Raw genomic sequence first — 25461 nt, 5'->3', positions numbered from 1 at the left:
AATACTTTGCAGCAACCTGCAGTGATTGAAAACTGTTTTGTTACCTCTTGCCAAGTAAAGGTTCAATTTGTTGGGCTTTGTTGTTTTTCTGAAGGTTGGATATAAAGCAAGCATCAGATGGGACGCGAGATGTGCCTGGCCTTTTAGAACCTCAAGTTGGCAGCATAGATGATGTCTGGGAAATTCTGACAAATGGAGGAAGAAATAGATCTGTGGGGTCAACAAGCGCTAACGAGCTGAGTAGCTGCTCTCACTCGTGAGTTTCTTCCTATTTTCCATTCAAATTATGCTTTTTGTTTTATGATAATCTTATCTATACTAGTGCTTCTTCCTCTTAGTTGGAATAAGGCATGCTTGTATTCAAAGTTGTGTGATACTAAATGTATTTCTCTTCAATAACGTGTAGGTTTGGCATAATTATAGCTTTGATAGTCATATAATAGGAAACAATGGGATCAAGCTTGCTGGGTTCCATGTGGATACCATGCATCTTGCACGACTTTTTGATTCTTCTAGGAAACCCAATATTCACTTGAAGCACTTATAAGTGACCCAAAGATCATGTCTCAAGGAAACTCAGATGATGATGTTGAATTAATCAGTGGAAAGATGTCAATGAAATCCATCTTTGGTAAGAAAAAATTAAAGAAAGATGGAACTGAAGGAAAAATTATCACACTTCCTCCTGTTGATGTTCTACAAAGAGAAGAACGAAGATCGTGGATCAGATATTCTGCTTTAGATGCAGTGAATACATTAAAACTTTTTAATCGCTTGAAAGAAAAACTTATGCATGTACCATGGTTTTTGAAAGGCAGTATACAAGGAACAATGTATAACTTCTATGAAAAGTGCTGGCGCCCTTTTGGTGTTCTATTAGTAAAGATGGAATCTGAAGGAATTCTGGTCGATAAAGTCCATCTATCAAAGATTGAAAAGCTCGCGGTTGGTGATAAGCAAATAGTTGCAGATAAATTCAGACGGTGGGCATCCAAGTACTGTGAGGATGCCAAGTATATGAATGTGGGAAGTAATACTCAAATAAGGCAGCTGCTATTTGATGACACATCGAGGAGGTACTTAATATTTTTTTTTAGCTATAGTTGTTTCTAACATTTTTACAATGTCGTATGGCCACACCAAAATGCCAAACACTATAGTTGATTACTAAAGTCTCCAAACACTATAGTTGATTACTAGACTTTTCAAAATTTTCCCATGAAGTTTATAGCATTTTGACAGATTTTTTTTTAGCTACCAGTTTGTTGACTGTCAATTTTTATTAAGATTGGTAGAAGCCCTCAGATTTGAACATTTTCCTAGAGTAACCATGTCTTGTTTGAATATTTCATTTATAATTGCTTTATATATTGCCTGCTCAATAGTACTTGGAAGACCAAATTTACCTTGTTGGTTATCAAGTTGCATGTTGCAGTGACGGAAGATGGTAGAAGTATTGTGAAAAAAATCTTGAGTATGTTTTGTTCTGATTTGCTTGATAAAGCTTTTCTATGTTTATGCAGGTGGTCTATGTGTGCACCAATCAAGGTTGCTTGATGTTATGATTGTTACACATCAAGTTAATCACACTGTTTATGAACTGCTTTACCTGTTTATCAGATGAGTTCAACCCTATTATTGAATCAACAGTTCTATAATTTTTTCCTTTTTGTCATTATGTTTTGCAGAGGTCGAATTGAGATGAATTTTGAGTCAAAGCCGTTGTCGAAGTTATTTAAGGTCCTTAATACTGAGAAAATATTTGAAGAAGGGAAGAAGGCTCCTCTCAAGTATCGTACAATTCATTTACATAGGATTTGTGAAGGTTTGCAAACCGATATGTATACAGCTAGTAGGTTTCCGTCTTTAAGTGCTGATGCTCTAAAAGTATTTGCTAGAAACATCCCCAGCAATCAGATTTATTGGATCGATAATGCATGTAGTGATGAGTACGTCACTGAAGAAGGGATAATGGACGACCACAAGCTGTCAGATACAGGGACAGATTATGAAGACTGCTCTTATGGTACTGCATTTGAGGCATTTGGAGGAGGCAATAAAGGAAGGGAGGCCTGTGAAGCTATTGCTGCTCTTTGTGAAACTACTGCCATTGATTCACTGATAACAAATTTCATTATTCACTGATAGCTGCTCTTGGTTCGTGACAGCTCCCATGGGGACGATAGAGACAAGGAGCCCCTCCTGCTTTGGGGTTTCCCTGTCGCCTTCCCGAGTTAAACTTCAAGTCGTAAGCCTTTTCATGTGTTGCTCCGCCAATGAGAGAGGTAGAGGAGACACGTCGCGAGTTTGATAAACAAAGGACGGCACCGAATCCGGTTGACTTTTTTTACTCTCCCTCTCCTCGATTTGCCTCTATTTTCACTCTATATAAACCGTAAGAACACTCGGTGATTGTTTCCTATAAGCCAGGTTTAATTGATATCGAGTTGAGATTTTGAGATGGGGAGACCACCTTGCCGCGACAGAGATGACCTGAAGAAAGGCCCGTGGACTCCGGAAGAGGACCAAAAGCTCGTTGTCTGCATACAGAAGCACGACCAAGGAAACTGGAGGACTCTTCCTAAGAAAGCTGGTATATTAGTTACTGCTCGAAGCATGAGAATCGTATAGCGATTGATAAAATATTGATTTATGGGTTGTTGTTTGATTTACAGGGCTCGCGAGGTGTGGCAAGAGTTGCCGGCTCCGGTGGACAAACTACCTCTGGCCGGACATCAAGCGAGGAAGGTTCTCGTTTGAAGAGGAAGAGACCATCATCCAGCTGCACAGCATGTTAGGCAACAAGTAGAATTCTTCTCTAACTTATTTTTAGTGAGAATTCTACCTCTGTTTTCATTCTTCTGCTCTTCAATATCTATTAGCTATTAGTTTTTGATGTAAAAAGAATATTGTTTATTTTATGGATACTGTTGGAATATTTTTGAACAGTGAATATTTGTGTATTTTATGGATCTATTAGCTTTTGATGTAAGAAAAATATTTATGTAATTTGTGAATATTTGTGTATTTTATGGATACTATTGGAAGAAGAATATTTGTGTAATTTGTGAATATTTGTGTATTTTCTTAGATACTATTGGTTTTTCACTGTTTCAGAAATAGAATTTATGTTGTTAAACAATACTGATATTACATCATTTTCCACCGCTGCAAAACTGGTGTCCTTAACTAATATTACATCGGTTATATACTGTTGTCAAAACTGGTGTTATTAACATATAATATTACATCAGTTTTACACCCGATGTCGTTAAGTGATACTACACCGATTTTAACCCGATGTCTAAAATGACAAACCTTTTACATCGCCTTCATAGACATCTGTCGAAAACATAATAGACATCGGTGGAAAACTGATGTCTATGAGGATTTTTATTGTAGTGGGGGTTGAAGGTGGAAAGGAGGTTAATTTAGAGCAATATCAAAGAGCTATAGAATTTTATGTGTAGTAAGTATTGTTTGTTAGTTTATGCATGTCTCTAAAAAAGATATCTTGAGACAGTCTATAGAATTTTAAAATATCTATTAAAAGGCACCCTGGGCAAGGGTTTATTTTTCAAAAAAAAAAAAAGATAATAGAATGGTAGAAATTTATACTGATGTTGATTGGGTAGGTTCCTCTATTGATAGGAGATCAACTTCCGAATATTATACATATGTTTGGATCAACTTAGTGACATAGAGAAGTAAAAAAATAATCAATAGTGGATCAGATCGAAGCAGTGCAGAAGTATAATTTTGAGCACTTGCACATGGGATATGTGAAGGGATATGGCTTCGGAGATTATTGGAAGAATTGAAGTTTTCTAATGACTCTACTATGATGTTCTACTATGATAATCAAGCAATTATTAGCATTGCTCATAATCTAATTCAAGATTGAACAAGACAGGTAGAAATCAGTCATCATTTTATCAAGGAAAAAATGATAAAAGAATTATTCACACCATGGCATGATATACATTCCAACTAAAGAGCATATTACAAACATCTTCCGTCCGTGATTTACTTTCTCTGTGTTGGTTTTGGAACGGATTAACGAGACGCTGGGGCGAACTTATTCACCTTTTACCATAATATTACAAACATCTTTAAAAAAGTGTTCAAAAGTTAATGTTTGAAAATATGGTAAACAAGTAAGAAGAAATGATAAATATTTACATTTCAGTTTGAGGGGGACTATTGAAATATTTAGCAAAATATTGATTGGAATACGTGGTAGATCACTCTATTTTAGAAGATGAACTTATTTTCTTTTTCTTTTTTGATTCTTTTTTTAATTAATTATGTCTTTTATTCTTTATCTTTTTTTGGTAGCTCAATATTATGGTCGGGGTATCTAATTATAATTGCTTTTTTTCTTTTACTATATATATATATATATACAAAAATGATATGCTGCGGACAAAGTCGAGCGGACCGTTGCGAACTTGCCTTCCTGATCGGTCACCAAACCGATCAGGGAACCTCCTGATCGGTCTCTGAACCGATCAGAGAACCTCCTGGACCGATCAGGAAACCTCCTGTAGACCGATCAGAAAGACAAGTCCGCAGCGGTTCGCACGACTTTATCCGCAGCATATCATTTCTGTATATATATATATATATATATATATAATTATTTAAACAAGAGATATGAATATTTTCTCGTAATCAATTTCATAACCCTTTTTATAGTTCGAAGTCAAGATCTATTCTTTAAAGAACAATACACTTTTTTAATAAAATCTTAATTTTTCTAATAAAATATAATAATCTTTTATAGAAAAACTAAATAATTTTTTTAAAATCTCCAACTAATTAGAAAAATTAACGATTTAAATACCTTTTAATAAAGTTAAATTCGTTGACCAAGTAGAAATGTTGGTTCGTCGTTTGCATCCGTAGGTGTTTGAGAGTTTGATTTATTTTCTTAAAAATTTGCTATTTTATTTGGAGAATTTTGTAGTTTTAAGAATTCAAAACAGTGAAATAATGTTTAATAAATGTTTGAAAATTTAGAAAAGTTATTTTTGAATACTTGAAAAATTATTTGGGAATTCTTCTGACTTTAAATTTTTTTTTAAAAAAATAAAGATTTTTAGTTTCATTTTTAATAATTGTTTGTGATTTTAATGTTTTAGAATAACAACTTTTTTTTAAAAAAAATCGACTTGTGATTTGAAAAATGTACTTTAGGTTTTTCAAATGTTTAAAAAATTTATTTATGAGGTCTCTTACTCTTTCTATTTTTTTCTAGATTTTTAAAATATCATCGATGATTTTAAAGTGTGAACATTATAGAAAAATATTTGTAAATTCTAGAAGATCACAATAAATTTAGATAATTATAAAAATGTTTAGAAAGTTAACGATAATTATGAAAATTCTAGAAAAGATTAGAATATAAATTTTAATAATTATTTAAAAATAAAATAAAAAACATCCGTAAACGTCGTGGAGCAACCTCGCCGTCTGTTTGTTCGCCCACCGAATCGCTCCCGATTCCATCGCTTCTCGTACCTTTTTCGTTCAGTCTCCCCCGCGAATCAATGGAGTCTCCACGGCGCCACCCTCCGCCTCCGTCGGCAGCGGCGAGGCCGCTCGACCTTGAGGTCACCGTCGTCTCAGCCAAGCACCTCAAGAACGTCAACTGGCGTAACGGCGATCTGAAACCCTACGTCGTCGCCTACCTTGATTCCGATCGCCGTGCCGCCACCAAGCCCGACGACGCCGGATCCACCCGCCCCGTCTGGAACGAGCGCCTTGCCCTCCCCCTCCCTCTTCCTTCTTCAGAAACCCTCCTGTTCCTCAACCTCGACGTCTTCCACTCCAAGCCCTCGGAGACCCCCAAACCCCTCGTGGGCACCACCAGATCTCCTCTCACGGGGCTTCTCGACGCTGAGGCCTTCGCCGCCTACGCTTCTGGAGGCGGCGGCAGCAGCAGCGGGGCCTCCCTGATCCGAACCCTCGAACTCCGTCGCCCCTCTGGCCGCCCCCAGGGCAAGATCCGGATCAGGGTGGCCTTGCGAGAGCGCCCCAGTCCCCCACCTGAACCAACCGATCCCACTCACCACTTTCCTCAGCCACCTCCTTCCAGCTATTTTTACTCCTCCAACGCTCCTCCCTTGCCTTCTCCTCCGCTGCCTCATACTCAGCCTCACTCGGCTAGAGATTATCGAACCTTCTCGGCCCCGCCTTCTTCTCTCCCTCCTTACGGCCACCCTCCGCCTCCGCCCCAGTCCCACTCTTACCCTTCGCAATATCCCTACGGGAGCTACTCCGATTCCTACTCCTCAGGATACTATTCCCCTGCTGCCTCCGCCTACTATTCTGCGCCACCAGCTCCCGCCCCAGCTCCTGTCCCTGCCCCTGCCTCATCCCCAGCCCATCAGTATTATGACCGGGCATCTGGTTATGGTGACCCATCAGCACCTGCGGGCTACTCGACCGGGTATTCTTCTTATGACAATAAACCAAAAGGAGGCAGAGCAGGACTGGCGACAGGAATAGCAGTTGGGGCGGTGGCTGGAGCATTAGGCGGGTTGGCGCTGGAGGAAGGGCTTAAACACGAGGAAGAAAAGATCGCCGAGAGAGTAGAGAATGACTTCTCGGCCAGGGATGATTACAGTGACTATCGTTCTGACTACTAATCACTTCTCACTTCAATTTACATCTTCTGTTTATATCAGAAGGCCTACTGCTGCAAGAGGCCAAGATGAATAAATTATGCCTGGTTTGATTTCTCTTTCCAATATGCATATGTTGTCTCTGAGATCAATTTCTATGGATAATAGCTGAAATTGTGTTATTATGAAACTTAACCTTTTCATGCTGAATGGAGCTTGTGACAGCATGCTCGTCTAATCTCTTATATTCAGTCTTGTGTTGATGTTCCTGAATATTATAGCTTGATTCACCCTGTGTATCATATTGACTTTTAACCTACTGGTGCAATTTGTTCATTGCAAGTTATTAGTTGATAAACCAGCCTATATCAGGTTTTAGTTTGTATTTGCAGAGCATGTCTATTTTGCTTTGATAATCTAGGAAAATTCACTGAGAATTTAGTTAAGTAATTCACTGTTGTATACCAATCTTCCTTCAATATTTGATGCCCATGTATGAGCATGCATTAAAGCAAGTGTTACTGAAGGGGATTTATAAAATCTAAGATTACGTGTACCATCATTAGTTGGGGTTAAAAGTTTCAAGTAGTAGTTCAAGCTTTATAAGTTGTTAGCTGTTTTATTTTCAGTTTGAGTCATGGTAATGGAATTATAATAAATTCTGATTCTAGTTTCTGTTTGGTGGTGATCCAGTTGTAAAGAGTAGGAAGGAGCTGTTTATACTGGATTAGCAACAATCCTTACATGCCATCAAGGATGATTCTGTGTTGCTAAATTTTGTTTTCCTCCTGAGGGCATATCGAGCTTTGAGTAGACGATGCTCTACATGTTGGCACAATTATCTTCAAGTGATTGAGGTTGATCAAGTGGTTTTGATATGTTTAGTAAAGGATTTAAGTTAGGCTAATGTTGCATCTACTAATGAAGTTTGTCAAGTATATAGTGTAGGATACTGACAAGTTACTACTTATGCAAAGGGTGGATGAAGTTCTGAATAGAGACTTGGTGGTCGGAGAAGTTTAAGTAGGTCAAAAGTGATCGAATTGTTGGTGATTAGAGAAAGAGAAGTCTAAGTAGATCAACAGGGATCAAATGCTTACAGTTGAGAAGTTGTAGGATGATCAAATACCTGACAAACAAGAAAATTTGGAAGTAAGGTGTTTTGGCGGACAAGCAAAATCAAAAGGCATAAGCTCCTAGCAGGTAAACTCTAAGGGCGCGTTTGGTTCAAGTCATCATCTATAACCTTGGTTATGTGATTATCAGGTAATCATATAATCAAGGTTATGGGGAATATAATATAACTTATTAGGTGTTTGGTTCAACTAAGATTATGTAATTACTTAATTTTACATTTACTAATTTATCCTTTATCTTTTTGAATTAATTTAATTGAATGAAAATCTTTTTATCTCTTCTCTGCCATGACTTCTTCTTCCCTGCCGTGACTTCTCTTCTCTCCCGTGACTTCTCTTCCTCTTCCTCCTCCCCTGGAAAAAGGGCCGAGGCCAGGCAGTCGCTTCTACCCCTCAACATCCGTAACCTCGCCGCCCTCTCGTCCGTTCTCGGCGTCGGAGGGCTCGCCAGAGCCTTGACCTATGAGGAAGCGCTAAACCAGAACCCTTATCTTGATCCCCAGCGATCAAGATAAGAATACACATGGAGGCGACGGTGGATTTGGGGTCGAGGAGGAAGCCACAAAGGAGGACCATGATCTCATACCACCACCACTCCAGGCACACCGAGATAGCGCTGGCATGGCCAGGAGAAGGCCATCCTGAAACAGCTGGAGGGCGCGGCCAAAGCCCTCGACGGTGTAGATGGAGAGCGCGGTGACGAGGAGGAGGAGGAGGTTGAGCCACCACTGCGGCATGGCGGCAAAGTTGGCCTTCATCATGCGGCGGTGCAGGTCGAGGAACTTCTGGTTGGCCTTGGAGGACGCCTGCCGCCACAGCTTGAGGATGGACTGGCCGTCGAAGAGGAGGACGTGGCAGAGGATGGCGGTGAGGATGGCGAAGCCGAGGCCGTAGTTGATGGCGAAGGAAGCGGCGATTTCATCATCCTGGCCGCAGAGGATACCTTACCCGGAGCACCTCTTCGGCCAGCTCAACTTGTACGAGACTGTCCGCAGCCTCCTACTCGAGCTCGACCCCCTGCTCTCCGACGGTTACTCCGCCGAGCTCCTTGGCGAGGTCGTCGCAGTGCACAAAGCACTCGGCGCACAAAGCACTGCGCGTCGATAACATGGATCTTCTTGTCCTCCCGTGGATGTAGGAGGCCCGCCTATTCGTGGTGGGTGGGTAATTTTGGAAAAAATAATATGATAACCCCGGAATCGTAGAAAACCTTAGGCTTTCAAGGTTTTCTGATTCCTTGTTGTATTCCCAAATTGCTGACGTGGCGGGAATCACTCATTACCAGGAATCACACATTACCTAAACCAAATAAGGTTTTTGTTGATAACCTTGAACCAAACGCGCCCTAAGTGAGTTATGAGAGTCTACGAGTGACTTATATTTTGATTTTGGACATACTTTGACTTAGGCGAGGATTCGATCAAGAAACAAATATTTCAAGGTTGTAGTTGACGATCCAATCAATTAGGGTTAATACAAGTTGATTGATGTGTTGATTTATGAGTCGATTGAATGTAATCTAAGTCGACTAAGATAAACTTTGTTGATTGTCTAGTCAACTAAAGAGCTTTGTCATGTAAACAGTTTCAGTTTCTCTGTATTTGGGTGAGTCATACATGGCCTACATGGACAACACTTCAGTAGGTTGGAAAAAGGTTGAGTAATTTTTATCACCAATTTAGTCGATTTAAAAAAGCTTAAGTCGATTGGAATTGCACAGAAAATTGATTGAAGTTTGTTTAAAGCCAACTTGAAGACTATAAATGAAGGGACAAGAGGAGCTCATCCAAGGCCAGAGAAATTGATTGAAATCTAACTTTCTACTGATATTGCTCTCATTTTGTCTCTTGTATTTGTTTGAGTTTAAGGACTTTACCTTCAAGCTTCCGATTTTTACACAACTTTACTTGTGCTTTATTTTATCTTTTTCATTAGTCTTAAGTTCTTGTAAGAAGAAAATATAGTGATTTAAATTGTATGTTTTAGATTTCAACTATTCACCCCTTCTAGCCATCATATCTATTCTACACTACATATGAAATTGTGATGTAATTGAATAAAGTTAATGCCCTCCATGGGTTCCACAAGTCTATTTTGGATAACTTGAGCTTAGGCATTTTGTGCCTGGTAAATGTTTGTTCTTGTCCAAAAATTTCAGAAAACCTTACCAAGCTAGAAAGTATTCGGAACTAACTCGAAAGCAAAAAAAGCCCAATTCTATTAATTTGGATTTTTTTTGATAAAACTTAAAAGTTGCAAAATTTATTTACTATGGGTACACTTAAGTTAGGTTTTTATACTTGAGTTTGATGATATTTAGTGGTAACATAGATAGAAATTTTATTGTGTATGTACCAAAATTGCAGTCATCAACAGTGCAAGAGAAATATTTCTTTCTTGGAATATAGATGGAATGATCTTATGGTGGTAAAAGATAAATACGTTTTTTTTCAGCGTCTCCATCAATCCATCTCAGGGTCAATACGGATGAGATAAATCATGGATGGTTATTAGTCTTTAGAATAATGACTAGCACATAAAAGAGATATTTATCTCGGTTTTATCAAGATTCGAATCCTAAATCTCATGATGATAATATCTTATGTGCTAGTCACTAGATCGTCTCGAGAGGACTAGATGGAATGATCTTATAAAATATGAGAATGTGGATTCATAATCTTATATTTCTTGATTCATGACCTTTTATGCGGCTGATTTAATATTTAGATGTGGAAACGTGTAGAGTTGTAAGAGAGTCCTGATGATTAAGGCCTCATCAGGTTTGCACCATTTTTCTTCTAGATACGCAGGGGAGTGCATTTGTCTATGCTAACAATGGTAGCTCTGTTTAGGAAGAAAGAAATCTAAGGTGGGAAAAATTTCTAAAGGAAAAAGGTAAGGAACAGAGAGAAATTTAAAAATAATAATAATAATAATAATAAATAGTTGGTCCGAGCTCTTGCGGTCACGAGCAAGTCATGTCACGACAACGAGCGGACCTCATATAGGCCATGAGCAGGCCTGGTGTGAACTCTTGTGGCTGCAAGACAGATTTGTAAGGGTTGATGAAAGGAAGAGAAGAAAAGTTTGTTTAGTCCGATTTGGAGTGGATGAAAAAAAAATATCTAAAAAATAATTGGCTGATGATTTTTTTTTAATCCATTTGCCTATGATTCGACGGAAAAAGAGAGGAAAGGATCTTAATTTCTATACAATTTATTTTTTCTTTCGTTCACCTCAAAGTAAACAAAAATATCTTAATGGTTGCTTGTAAGACATTAATGAAATGCCATATTGTAAAAATTAGACTTTGCATGAGCGTTTGAGTTTAGCTCAAACTGGAACAATTAAATTGAACTGGATTAAAATTTTAATTTAGTTTGCTTTTTTTTTACAAAATTGATTTGATTCAGTTTGAACACACTAACCATAAAAAAGATGGTCATAGGTGTGATTGTTCGTAGACTAAGTCAAATAAAAAAAAGATAAATTATTTTTTTAATAATAAAATATACATTTATTATTGAGATCCATTATAAAGCAATTTAACAATTGCGAAGTCTACCTGTATGTTCAATAATAAAAATTAAGAATTTAGTTAAATCAATATTTACAGCAACGCAACCACTGAGGTGCCAGGAGCCAGAGCTACCGAAGGTGATCGATCTTCTATGAACCAGCAAAAGAAGAGTAGCTATAGAAACTAGTTGAATAAGAACATCCTGACCCATCAGCCTACCTCATACCACAAGCATAAACCACAACACCAAACCTAATTGAACCCAAATTGCCTCAGACTAGCCATGTAGGCTCGGTCGAGTTCAACTCGCACAAGTAAACAGCTCCCACCTCTATGCTTGTTCAAGTGAACAAGACACCGTGACCACCTCCAAGGTATGGATGGGAATCGAAAATTTTTAACAGATCTCACCATCTATTGTGCTCTGATTATAACACTTCTGATCTAACATTGTTTCTCTATAGACCACCATTCTCAAGGTAAATGACAATTTTTTTCCATTTGAGCATTAACTATTTTATTCAGCGCAGTAGAACTGCCAAGGGTTGTGATAAAATGACAGAAAATAAATTGTGAGAGACAGTAAATATTTTCCTGAACTTGTGGATGATTAGTATTCATGAGCATTAAGATGAAATGATAGCTAATTTATAGAGCATTCAATAATGATAACCTGCAAAGGATTCGTCAATACACAGGATCTCGAGAGCAAACCATCGAGCATGAAATGCTTCATTAAATTGATGCCATCACGAACACAAAGCTTTCTCTAATACCTCTTGCAGTTGCCCAGCTTTGTAAGCTTCTGCTACATAGCAGTGCAAACATTAACAAACAAAAATGGAGGGCATTGCAAGCTTGATAATGAGTTAGTATGCTAGTTTGTAGAGCTGCAATCAACTGTCCAGGGAGGTTGAAAATGAATAGGCCACTTAGTTTTCAGATGTTAATCACCATACGCTAGTTCCTGTTAGTATTAGTTATGCTAAGCTAAAATCACCTACACTTCTAAATTCAGTATCAAATTTGATATAGTGTCAACTTTACATGTAAATAAACAAGAAAAATTATGTCCGATGATGTGATGATACAAGAATATGGGAGTTCTTCAATACCTCGTGCTTATAGTCGTTTTATGACTGTCGGCACTATGGGGGATTGCTACCGGGAGGATGCAAACTAATATTGCTCCTCTACAAGTGCTTACAGATAGCAACAATTCGTTTCCCAAAATACAACGACGTTATCTCGAAATAACAACACTTAAAATTTCGAGACCAACGAACCTTCTCACAGGTTTTTTGGACTCCGAATGCAAAAGATGAGATGAATGAATTGATTTGTTTTTGTGTGTTTTATCAACATCTGGAGAGTTCTATTTATAGAGGAGAAGAGGTGATGTGCCTTTTGATGAGGATTCATCTGAGCCGTTTAATCTAGAGGGTTGTATCTATTCAGACAACCCTTGATCTGAGCCTTCAGATCTGAAGGTTGTGACATTTCATATCGTCTTTTGATCTCGACCGTCAAATTAACTCATTCAATTTGACGCTTCAGATCAGATCTGGTCGCCAAAAGTCAAATTGCGACTCTTTGTGATCAACGCTCCAAATTGTATCACTTATGATCCATCACCGTCTTTGATGTTGCGAAGTGCAAAGTGCGCCAACAAAACGCCCATTGCGTGCGTGCGGGCGACGGGCTCACAGTTGCTCGCACCTGCTCGCCTATGGGAAGAGGGCACCTATGCTTTTTATGTTAGCTCCATTAACACAGCAATGCATATAAGGAAGCAATCTCTCTTGGAAATTTCAAATGTAGGACTATTCCCCATCTACTTCCTTAACGCTATTTTTGGGCTTAACATTTAAATAATTAATTTTTCATTCACCTGTACTCGGTTTTGAGTAAATTAATAGTCTAGATTCATCTACGCGAAAAGTAGATTTCGATTTAAAAGTCGATTCTGACTTTCATCGATTGATGGCACCTCGATTTTCCCTTGCAAAACCATATTGGTTATTTTAAGACCCAATATCTAATAATCTCCCACATAAATGAAAATTAATGCATGTATGCATGCTGACACTTTACAGGAGTCCAATTGATAAGTCAATGCATCGGAAGCTTGTGATTTTGAACCTTCCGTAGTGGAATGTTATCGAGCATACTAAGCTGTGTAGTGAATGTGATGTCTTGAACTACTCAGTTGTTGGTGTATACTAAGACAATAACACCCACACAGAGATATATCTCACCTACTTTTGGTTCTCATGGTTGGTTCTGTTTTGGCCATAGACACCATCTTAGATTCATGAGTGTTTCATTGAAGCGGCCTATCTTCACACTCACATAGGTGACACTTCTATCAAGAGTTTCCTACCATACTCCACCTTATAAAGGTATAGAAGTCATTAAAAGCATACGCTTAACCTCACTACATGTGGTAGGATAGCACAAGTTCATCCTAGGATTGGGATAGAGATAATATATCTCGTGTGCTGTAACACAACTTCTGTAACTTTGTTGTCCCATTAAACCAAGATCTTGGGATCTCCAGTCAACAAGGTTGGGTTACCGCTACAGTCGTTTTAGTTGTAGATTTTTAATCTCATTCCTTTTGATGAGCAATATACTTGATCTCGACTTAGCCCCTTCGTAAGAGGATCTGCCAATTTATCTTTTGACTTGATATAGTTGATTGCAATCACTCCGTTCGAGATCAACTGTCTAATAGTATTATGTCTATGACGTATATGTCAAGACTTACCATTATACATACTACTCTGTGCCCTTCCAATTGGCAATTGACTAGCACAGTGTTTAAGTACGACGGACACAGGTTTCGTCCAGCTCGGAATATCTTTCAAGAAATTCCTCAGTTATTTAGCTTCTTCTGCTGCTTTGCCTAGTGCTATAAACTCGGATTCCATAGTTGACTGAGCAATGCATATCTGCTTTGTGGATTTCCAAGATACCGCTCCTCCACCGATTGTGAATACATGTCCACTAGTGGATTTGAAATCTTTTGTATTTGATATCCAATTAGCATCATAATATCATTCTAAGACAGCGGGATACATTCCGTAATGTAATCTGTAGTTCATAATATATTTTAAATATCTAAGAACTCGCATCAGTATTTTCCAATGGGTGTCGTTTGGATTACTCGTAAAACGACTCATCTTGTTTACCACACAAGCAATATCTGGACGTGTGCAGTTTGCGAGATACATCAAGCTGCCTATTAACCGAGAATATTCCAATTGCGATATGGGCTCACCATAGTTTTTCGCTAAGTGTTACTTAGATCCATAGGTGTTTTTACTATAGAGAGATCATACACATTGAACCTTTTCAACACTGACTATATAATGGGATTGTGTCAAAACTATCTCATCGGATATCTTGAGAATTTTAATTCCCAATATAACATCTGCTAGACCCATATCTTTCATATCGAAATTCTTGGTCAACATTTTCTTTGTACTCATGATTACCTAATGATTATTGTCCATTATAAACATGTCGTATACATATAGACAAATGATTACATGACCTTCAGGTGTGTGTTTGACATAAATACATTTGTCACATTCATTTATTTTGAATTCGTTTGATAACATTGTTTTGTCAAATTTTTCGTGTCGTTGTTTAGGCGCTTGTTTAAGTTCATACAACGACTTAACAAGTCGACACACCTTTTTTTCTTTTCCTGGAGCTACGAACCCCTCGGGTTGCTCTATATAGATTTCTTCTTCCAACTCACCATTTAAGAACGCAGTCTTAACATCCATTTGGTGTATTTCAAGGTTAAACAGTACTGCGATGGCTATCAGCACTCGTATGGACGTAATCCTTGTCACCGATAAGTAGGTGTCGAAGTAATCAATACCTTGCTTTTGTTTGTATCTTTTAGCTACAAGTCTGACTTTATACTTATCAATCGATCCATCAGTTTTATACTTGCGTTTTAGTATCCACTTACAACCTAATGATTTAGTACCAGAAGGAAGGTCCACTAATTCCCAAGTATGGTTATTCATGATAGACTTGATTTCATTATTGACAGCTTCTTTCCGCAATGGGGTGTCGGGACTAGAGAGAGCTTCGCTTAATGTTCTTGGGTCCATTTCTGACATAAAAGTCATAAACTCTGGCCCGAATGATTTATCAACTCTAGCCCATTTGCTCCGACGTGGCTTTTCGCTTTTTGACCGTCGATAGTCCTTTTATAACAACTAAGTTCAGAAACGTCATTTTCGTTAGAACTTCCATTATTATCACTTTAAATATTTCCCTTCTTATTCGGGAATACGTTTTCAAAGAATATCACATTCCGAGATTCTATGGTTGTTGCCACATGAATATCAGGAATGTCTGACTTGTGAACTATGAAACGATATGCACTACTATTATGGGCATATCCGACAAATATCACATCGAAAGTTTTAAGTCCGATTTTTACTTGCTTTGGCTTGGGTATTTCGACCTTTGCTAAGCACCCCCCACACTTTCAGGTATTTGTACGATGGCTCGCGACCTTTCCATAATTCATATGGTGTTTTATCTTTTTTCTTGTAAGGGATTTTGTTGAGAATGTGGTTTGCCGATAATATAGCTTCTCCCCACAAGTTCTGGGGTAAGCCTGAATTTATCAACAAGGTATTCATCATTTCCTTTAGTGTCCGATTTTTACGTTCGACAACACCATTCGATTGAGGCGAGTAAGCCGTCGTTATCTAATGGATAATGCCATATTCTGAACAAAACTCATCAAACGGTGCACCATATTCTCCACCTTTATCGCTATGAATTATTTTAATTCGTTTATCAAATTGATTTTTAACTTCTGTTTTATAGGTTCTGAAAGCTTCTAAGGCTTCGTTTTTACTTCTTAAAAGAAAGACATAACATAACCTCGTGCAATCATCAATAAAAGTAATAAAATACTTTTTACCTCCTCTAGTTTGCACGAATTTTAAGTCACATAGATCACTATGTATTAACTCTAGATGAGTCGTTAACCTTTCCACTGAATGAAAAGGTAGTCTCGTCATTTTTGCTTCCATGCACACTTTTCATTTGTGTGTTTCGTCGACATTAACATTTGGTAATAAATTTAACTTGACAAGGCATTTCAGAGTATTATTATTGGCATGCCCAAGTCGATCATGCTATAAATTAAAACACTCAACAACGTACTAGAAGCTTCTATTTTATTACCATCAAAATCACGGTGTACAGTCATTACAACCATTTTGAACCGACTCTGTTTTAAGTACCCCTTACCGACAAATACATCATTCTTCGTAAGTACAAAGTTGTTTGACTGGAACACTAGTCTGAAACCAACCTTAACAAGTGTTGATCTAGAAACTAGGTTCTTTCTGATGTCGGGAACATGGAGCACATCAATGAGTGTTAGCTCTTTCCCAGACGTCATTTTTAGAACAACTTTCCCGAGTCCGACAATCGGGGATGTCATGGAATTGCCCATATAGAGCTTTCTTCCACTTATCGGAGTATACTTAGAGAACATCGCCTTATCAGAACCGATATGACGTGTTGCTCCAATATTGATCCACCACTGCTTCGGATTGTCCATCTCCGTGTTGGCTTTAAACATGACCGCATGAGATCCAATTGCATGTCGTCAGAAGTTACGACCTGCTTCGCAGTATCCTTCTGACTTTTGGTTGGTTTCTTCGGGCGTCTACAATCTTTGGATATGTATCCTGTCTTTCCGCAGTTGTAGTGCGTGCCCTTGAATTTCTTGCCTTGATCTTGTCTTTTGGATTGCTTCGGATTTTTGGCGTTCGGCTCAGCCAGGTTGGATATCTCGTCAACTGCCTGCTTCGCTCCTCTGGAGTCGGACATCTTTCGATTATCTTCCTTTATTCGCAGCCTCAGGATTAGGTCTTCAAGTGTCATCTCATTTTGCTTGTGCTTCAGGTAATTTTTGAAATCCTTCCATGACGGAGGGAGTTTCTCAATTACCACGACTACTTTGAACGACTCGTTCAGCTTCATGCCTTCGGCATTCAGATCATGCAGTCTCAGTTGCATGTCTTGGACTTGAGACGTTACGCTCTTGGAATCTAGCATCTTGAAATCCAAAAACCGTCCGACGATGAATTTCTTCAATCCGGCGTTTTCGATTTTGTATTTCTTTTCAAGTGATTCCCACAAAGATTTTGTTGTTTCCATCAAACAATACACGTTATGCAACGTGGTGTCCAATGTGTTGAGAACGTAGTTGCGGCACAGGAAATCTCCGTGCGTCCATGTATCGCATGCAACCTTATTATCGGACTTACCTTCCGTAGCAGCCGGTGGGTCTTCATGCAAAAATCGTACGAGGTTTAGCGTTGTCAGGTAGAACAACATCTTTTGCTGCCATCGTTTGAAGTCGGTTTCGTTGAACTTCTCCGGCTTTTCTCCGTGTGGAATGGCGGTCGAACCGTCGTTGATCCCAACCATCAGTTTGCACGATATTGTTTTACGATTGTGAGGTCTTCAATACCTCGTGCTTGTAGTCGCTACAGGTGCTTACGGATAACAGCAATTCGTTTCCCAAGATACAATGATGTTATTTCGAAATAACAGCACTTCAAATTTCGAGACCGACGAACCTTCTCACAGGCTTTTTGGACTCCGAAATAGCAGCACTTCAAATTTTGAGACCGATAAACCTTTTGTGTGTTTTTCCAACATCTGGAGGGTTATATTTATAGAGGAGAAGAGGTGATGTACCTTTTGGTGAGGATTCATCTGAGCCGTTTAATCTAAAGGGATTCATTTGAGTCGTTTAATCTAGAGGGTTGTATCTATTCAGACAACCCTTGATCTGAGCCTTCAGATCATCTTTTGATCTCGACCGCCAGATTAACTCATTCAATCTAACGCTTCAGATCAGATCTGGTCGCTAAAGGTCAGATTGCAACTCTTCGTGATCAATGCTCCATATTGTATCACTTATGATCTATCACCCTCTTTGATGATGGAAAGTGCAAAGTGTGCCAACAAAGCACCCATTGCGTGTGTGCGGGCAGCGCATGGGAAGAGAGCACCTGTGCTTTTTGTGTTAGTTCCATTAACACAACAATGCATATAAGGAAGCAATCTCTCTTGGAAATTTCAGATGTGGAACTATTCCCCATCTACTTCCTTAACGCTATTTTTGGGCTTAACTTTAAACAATTAATTTCTCATTCACCCGTACTCGGTTTTGAGCAAATTAATAGTCTAGATTCATCTACACGAAATGTAGATTTCGATTTAGAAGTTGATTCTGACTTTCATCGATTGATGGCACCTCGATTTTCCCTTGCAAAGCCGTATTGGTTGTTTTAAGACCCAATATCCAACCGAATAGGCATAGATAAGAAATAAATCAACTGAGAAAAAGAGTTGCAAAATGAATCATGATCCCTTAGCATTAGCTGTATTTGTTTCAAAATATGCTAATTATGTCATTATATTCCCTATTAATTCTCATGGAATAAATATTGGTATACTAGATTAGAAAAATAAACCAAGAGTATCAATTTTCATGATTATCAATAATTATACCTTACTCTATTCAAAGAATTCTTTTTTTATGATCATCTCATTCTCCAATGATAAATGCAGATGGGTAAAGAAGTCAAACGGGCGAAGCAAGCATATTGAACGACCCAAGCAAGCTGAACAAAGAGTCAAGCAGGCCAAATGGGGTCAAGCAAGTCAAGTGGGGCAAAAGGGTCAAGTGAGCTGAAAGAGACAGGCGAGTAACACAGATCAAGTGAGCCAAACGAACTGAGCAGGTTGAACGAATTAATCAACACATGCATCACAAAGCGATCAGGACAATCCTTTGATTCATGAACACTTCATCTACTTTCTCCATATACGTGTTGAAGTTTGACACTCAAAACAAATTACACTCCTATGGACACTTAATATTTTAATTTATCATATGTGTAAAAAAAACGTAAGCACTGGAATCCGCACCATTGTCAACTATTCGAACCTAAGTCTAATAAACATAAGAACAAACGGATGATCAAGCAAACCAGATAAATGTTGATTGTGCTAAAGGTTCAATGGATCAAACATACTGGCTAGGTAGTAGATCATGTTATATCAATCACATTGGCTTGATGCACCTATTGGGAAAGTGATGTCAATCAGATCGGTTGACTTGGGCAAGACAATCAAATTGAGTAATATAATTGAAACAAGCAGGCCAAATGGATTGGATCTTTTTCTCCTCTTTTCAAATTGTTCTAAGCCACCCTCTTATTGTCTCAACGTAAGGCGGCAACAATAGGAGGAAAGCTTTCACTATGAACAATATGACTTTTGGAGCCAAGGTAGGATTCTCCCCTTACTTGAATCGTGGATCCATTAGGTAGGAGGTTGACAAAGCTATGGGTGGGAAATGAGGTATTTTGGATGTGGTTAAACAATGATGAAGAAGATTCCACGATTGTTTTTGCATAATGAATATGTAGTTTTATTAATATATATGTATATGTCCATTAAGAGGAGAGAAAAAAATACAAAGGGAAGTTTTTCATCCTACCCTAAGAGAGATTGTGAGTATACTATGAAGTAGAAAAACACCCTGCCCCCTAACAATGGCAAGCTCAACTGCAAAAAAAACTTGAGCCTGACATGCCTTATAGACTTAGTTGAGCTCTAACTTAGTGGAATTTTACCATATCTTATGTAAGGTCTTTTTTTATCAACTTGTTCCCTTTATATGTGTTGTTTGACTCTTTATGTCCCTTATGTTACTTTTATCATGCTTATAGATTTCATGGTTATAAATTAGAATATCTTTCATTAGAGCAGGTGTTATCAATTATTAGAATATTGCTATTACTTATGAATTACATGAAAAAGAGTTTGCAAAAGTTGGTCTGTCCACACTTAATTATCACATGATGCCTTGTGAAGATTCTAAACTAATGAAACTTTAGAATTGTCGACACCCAACTGAAAGGTCAAGCTTCAAAAGTGTTGATTTTACATCAATGTGAGCTACAGGTTTGAGTCTTATAGGTCTAACGGCTGAAGTAACCACTATGGACAAAAGATAAATTGGACTCTATAGATGAGGTGACCCTCTCAGGTCAGGAGATAGATATGGGCATTGTCCCCGATTTGACGATTGTGATTGAGGTCTCCATTATGTTTCATGTTAGAGATTATATCATTTGCATAGTGTTTCTCTTGCATTGACTTGCTTATTTATTTATTTATTTGCTTGTTGCTTTGGGAGGCTTGGTGCAGTAAATTTGTTGTTGTATGACCTAAAGGCCATGGTTTAAGTTTCGAAAACAGCCTCTTGCAAAACAAGACTGCGAGTTTCATGCACCGAACTGCCCTTTTGCTTTGAGAAGCTCACCTACTAGTTTATTTTTGATAAGTCTCTTTTCATTTTTGCTTCATACCAGTCAAAAACGTTTGGAGGTGTTGAGTAAAGTCATTAGACATGCTGCTATATTCTTGAGATGCAGTCATCATCCAACTTCAAAGTTCATATGTTTTATGGAGTTTTCCTTTTAATTCACTTTATATTTCTGCACACTTATATTATGTTTTTGTATATTTATCATGTTCCTTTTTCATCAATTCAAAACATTGTACATATAGATAACATTTATTAGTTAAGGATTCAAGTTAATTGCTATTGTTCTTGGTGTAATGTTCATGTATTCCCATGAATGTAGCATACAATTGTGTTATGAGCATTATCTAGTGACTCAGAGTCATAGCCTTCACTTGCACAAGGGATGTGCTGATGGAATTGTCCAATTGTTGATGTAGCACTTATATGTTTCGGCGGCTCTTGTAATTATGACGAATTGGCTTCTTCATAAAACATGAAATATTGCTATGCATACACATTTCTCAAAAAGTCTAGCACTACTATTTTTCTTTTGACATAGAAAAAACTCAACTATTTAGTTCAAAATTTCCTTTGTTCATATTGAATTTTCTAACTGATATTATGGTTATTAAACCATGAGGCTTCATTTGAGAATGATAGAAAACTTTACTAGCATGCAAATCAGAAAAACTTCTTGCAATAACAAAATAACTGGAAAAATGGACAAGCATTCAACCTTATGGGTTGAAATCTTACCGACAACAATGTCACAGCCACCAAAAAACTCCCCATCAATGTAGAGTTGGGGAAAAGTTGGCCAGTTTGAGTATTCCTTCATCCCCTGACGCAGGATTTCGTTTTCAAGTATGTTCAGAGTGTCAAAGGGCACGTTCAGGGAATTCAAAACCTGCACCACAGTGTTCGAGAAGCCACACTGGGGGAATTCCTTCGTTCCCTTCATAAAAAGCACCACTTTTTGCGATTGCACGACCTTATCGATTGTCGATTTCAGCTCGGGACTCAAAGCTGAAGCCAAATCAATCGAAGAAACAAAGTAAAGACTAGGAACAGAAACATACTTCAAACCCTAATCCATTCGACAGACAGGAGAAAAATGAAGTGGCGTATTCATAACAAGCCATCAAGAGACAACCGAAGGAGCAGAACCTTACCAGAGGAGCACCTAATTGCGAGAGAGGCCGCCCTATGCCTCTGGCCGATGCGTCTAGAATCTCCCCTTTTGGTCAGGAGGCAGCCAGAGACAGAGGAGGAATTCGTGACTACATGAGATGCCCGACGATGAAGAGGCGCGGTGAGGAAGTCGGAAGGAGTAGCAAAGACGGCGGCGACTGCAAGCGAGGCCATCGTTCACTAGTCGGCGAAACGGCGTGTCGCGAGAGAGACGGCGGAGAGGACGGGGCGGCGGTGGCAACGGTGGTGGATCTTCGGAATCTACGAGCCAAGCAAACGAAAATAATTTTTGAGATAAAAAATTCATTTTACTTCATATTTTGTCTTTGTGAGAATGATTAAATAATATATTTTTATAAAGAATTAAAAGTGTATATTCCTTTTTAAAAGGAAATGTTTTCTGCTCCATTTTACAGGGTGTAAAAATAAATTCAATCCAAGTTCGAATTGTAAATTTTTGGATTCGGATATAATTTGAGTCGGAAGGTTTTAGGTTGAAAATTTTAGATTTGAATTGGATTCGGATATACTCGAATTGAAAAGTTAGTGGGTGTTTTAGATTAAATTAAATTTTATTTTAAAAATTAAAATATTTTTTATATATTAATATTAAATAATGGAGGATAGAGACAGAAGTTGAAAATTATAAAAAAAATAATAATAAAAAATTATTTTGAATAGATTTTTTCATATTTTTCAGATTATTCGGATGGGATTCAAATTCGAGTTCAGATTTAAATTTAGAAATTTCAGATTAAGTTCAAATTTTGATTGAATTCAGATTGAGATTAAAAAAAATTGATCCAACTCAAATTTCATCCGACCCATCCAAATTCGTACCTATTTTTATCATTAAAAAGATGTTTTATATATCCCAATATTTCTAATATTATTGTAGGCTTTTAATTTCATAGAATTAAGTTAACTGCTAGATTTATTCTTTTATTTTTTTTTATCTTCTTCATTTGTCCATATATTTTAAAGTCCTTTTATTTAGAAGAAAAAATCTCAAATAAATAAAATCTTGAACTTTAGAAAATTTAAGAAGCGCATCAATTTAAAATAATTAGATTTGTGTAAAATTTTGAACAAAATTGTTATGTGATTTTAAATAATCCTAAATTGAATAAAATAAAATAAAGAGAGAGTTTTTGAGTATAAGAAATGAATAAAAGTACTTATTTATAAATTTAGAACGGTTTAACTTTTTATATATATATATATATATATATATATATATATATATATATATATATATATATATATACTACAGATTTTACATTTTACTTTGCGTGACCATGTGGATCCAAGATGCCTAGATTAACTCTAGATGTCTTGGGTTGAATCCAGGTGATCTAGGCTCCTAAGTCAATCCAAAATATTTTTAAAACTTTTTTTTTATCTTAGAGTATATTATATATATTTAGTGTTTAAAATTTTAGAATTTAGAAATGGAGTTATAATAAATTTGAGTTAATAAGATTTTTTCTCAAGGATTAAGATTTTTCTCTTATATTATAGTATTCAAAATTAAAAATTTTAAATATTTATAAGGTATATATTATATATATTTAGGATAAAGATTTTATAATTTAAGAATTGAATTATAATGATTTTGAGTCAATAAAAATAAATTTTCTATGTTCAAGTTTTCATTTTATATTATAACATTTAAAATTAAAATTTTTAAATACTTATAGGTATAATATTGTTCTTTGAGGAAATATTAATTTAAAAAAAAAAAAAATCGAGACGACTAGATTTGAGATGCCAAAATCCACAGCAAAACATAATATAAGATGGCAGTATATTATTCCTCTGTATTTATATATTTTAGTTGAACTAAAAAGCGCATGAAAGCATTTATTTGTGAAGTTAGACTAATTTAGGTTCACTTGTCATACGGTCCTAAATATATTTAAATTAGAGAAAGAAGGCATACAATTGCTCTAGAGAGTATAGGAAATACATAATAGTAGTTGTTTGAACCCTAAATGAGACGTATAATGACTCTAAATAAAAAGGTCTAAAGAATTCATAAAAAATATTTATTTATAAATTTAGAATGTTTAAAATTTATATAGGAGTTTTGCCTAAAACTATTTGAATTTCAAATATATCTATTACTCATGTACATAATGAAAATTTAATATTACATGTATTTAATTCTAGGGTGGTAGATGACTTTTAGGGTGCGTTTGGTTCAAGTCACCATATGTTGTTTGGTTCAACTTAGGTAATGCAACAAAAACTTGTTTGTTTGAAAGTTTTAATGAATACCCTAGTTTAATATTTTACCGTATTACCCTCAGTTACAAAACCAACTATACATAATATTATTATTATTATTATTTATTATTATTATTATTATTATTATTTATTTTTTTAATGTTTTTTTACTTTTCTTTTTCCTGTATATTTTTTTACTTTTTTATGTGTTTTTTTATTTTTTAATGTTTTTATATTATTTATATTATATTTTTTTATTTTTTTACATTTTTTAAATTTTAATTTTAATTAATTAATTTATTTATTTATTTTATTTTTAATTTTAATTTTATTTTTATTTTTAAAATGTTTATATATTTTTTTAATTTTTTAAAATTTTTTAAAATTTTTTAAATTTTTAAAATTTTTTAAAATTTTAAAATTTTTAAATTTTTTTTTTAATTTTTAAAATTTTTTAACATTTTTAAAAATTTTATTTTATTTTTAACATTTTTATTTTTTATTTTTTTTAATTATTTATTTTTAAAAAAATTTAAATTTTAAAATTTTTTAAAACATTTTTTTTATTTTTTTACATTTTTTCTCTTTTTTCCATGTTTTTTCTTATCAAGGGTATTTTTGGTAAAAAAAATTCGTTAACCCCGGAATTAACAAAAACCTTAGTTTTCTGAGGTTTTTCGATTCCGGGCTACATAACCCTTTTGCTGACATGTTGGGCATGGAACATTACTTGGGAATCATCGAATACCTAAACCAAATAAGGTTTTTGTTAATAACCTTGGATGCATAACCAAGATTATCAAGAATAACCCCGAACCAAACGCACCTTAATTCTTTAGATAACATATTTCCATGTGGAATCTATAAGCATTGAATCATGCGATCATAGAAATAAATTACCCTAAAAAGGTTCTGTGTTTAAGAAATTATATGGTCTAAAAACGTCTGTGTAGATTCGGGTCGGATCAAATTTTCTCTTTCAAATTTCAATCTAAATTCGATCCAAATTTAAATTCAATCCAAAATTTCTAAATTTGAATTGGAATTCAAATCAATCTATTCTGACCTGAATAACTTGAAAATTCTATCCTACTAACATTAATAATATACATAAAAATATCTTAATTTTTAAAATAAAATATAAGTTAACCCCAAAATATCCACTAAACTTTCAATTTGGGTAAACCCGAATCTGATCCGAAAATTTTCAATCTGAAACTCATTAAAAAAAATTATAATTTAGGGATGAATATTTATGATAAAAAATTTTCATTGCTAATTTGTAACAAAATTTACAACAAAAATATAAATTGACACTATTTAGCAACGTATTTTATGACAAAATATTTTTTGTAGCAAATTAGCAACAAAATA

At 36.2% G+C, this 25461-nt stretch overlaps 3 protein-coding genes across 4 annotated transcripts; 2 read left to right on the top strand and 1 right to left on the bottom strand.

Annotated features, from left to right (window-relative positions):
- Positions 1-376: 376 nt before the first annotated feature.
- On the top strand, positions 377-2869 carry LOC122049118 (DNA polymerase I A, chloroplastic-like). Of its 2 annotated transcripts, XR_006130836.1 has the most exons (4): positions 377-1076; positions 1689-2336; positions 2431-2593; positions 2676-2869. XR_006130836.1 is itself a non-coding variant. In XM_042610571.1 (2 exons), the coding sequence occupies exons 1-2, from the start codon at positions 562-564 to the stop codon at positions 2143-2145; spliced, it is 972 nt and encodes a 323-aa protein (XP_042466505.1). In that variant the 5' UTR covers positions 377-561; the 3' UTR covers positions 2146-2376. The 2 variants fall into 2 exon arrangements, 1 of the variants encoding a protein (XP_042466505.1); XM_042610571.1 differs by lacking the exons at positions 2431-2593; positions 2676-2869 and having other exon boundaries at positions 1689-2376.
- Positions 2870-5450: 2581 nt separating this feature from the next.
- LOC122045651 (protein SRC2 homolog) lies at positions 5451-6892 on the top strand. Its single transcript, XM_042605967.1, has one exon. It carries the CDS (start codon positions 5553-5555, stop codon positions 6651-6653), a length of 1101 nt encoding a protein of 366 aa, XP_042461901.1. The 5' UTR covers positions 5451-5552; the 3' UTR covers positions 6654-6892.
- Positions 6893-11846: 4954 nt separating this feature from the next.
- On the bottom strand, positions 11847-22167 carry LOC122045650 (uncharacterized monothiol glutaredoxin ycf64-like). Its single transcript, XM_042605966.1, has 3 exons — positions 21840-22167; positions 21424-21693; positions 11847-12090 (listed from the first exon to the last, which is right to left on the bottom strand). The coding sequence occupies exons 1-3, from the start codon at positions 22030-22032 to the stop codon at positions 12035-12037; spliced, it is 519 nt and encodes a 172-aa protein (XP_042461900.1). The 5' UTR covers positions 22033-22167; the 3' UTR covers positions 11847-12034.
- Between the last annotated feature and the right edge of the window lie 3294 nt (positions 22168-25461).

This window comes from Zingiber officinale, chromosome 2B (assembly GCF_018446385.1).
Source record: "Zingiber officinale cultivar Zhangliang chromosome 2B, Zo_v1.1, whole genome shotgun sequence".
NCBI lineage: Eukaryota > Viridiplantae > Streptophyta > Magnoliopsida > Zingiberales > Zingiberaceae > Zingiber > Zingiber officinale.
This window is presented reverse-complemented; position numbering and strand designations above follow the sequence as displayed.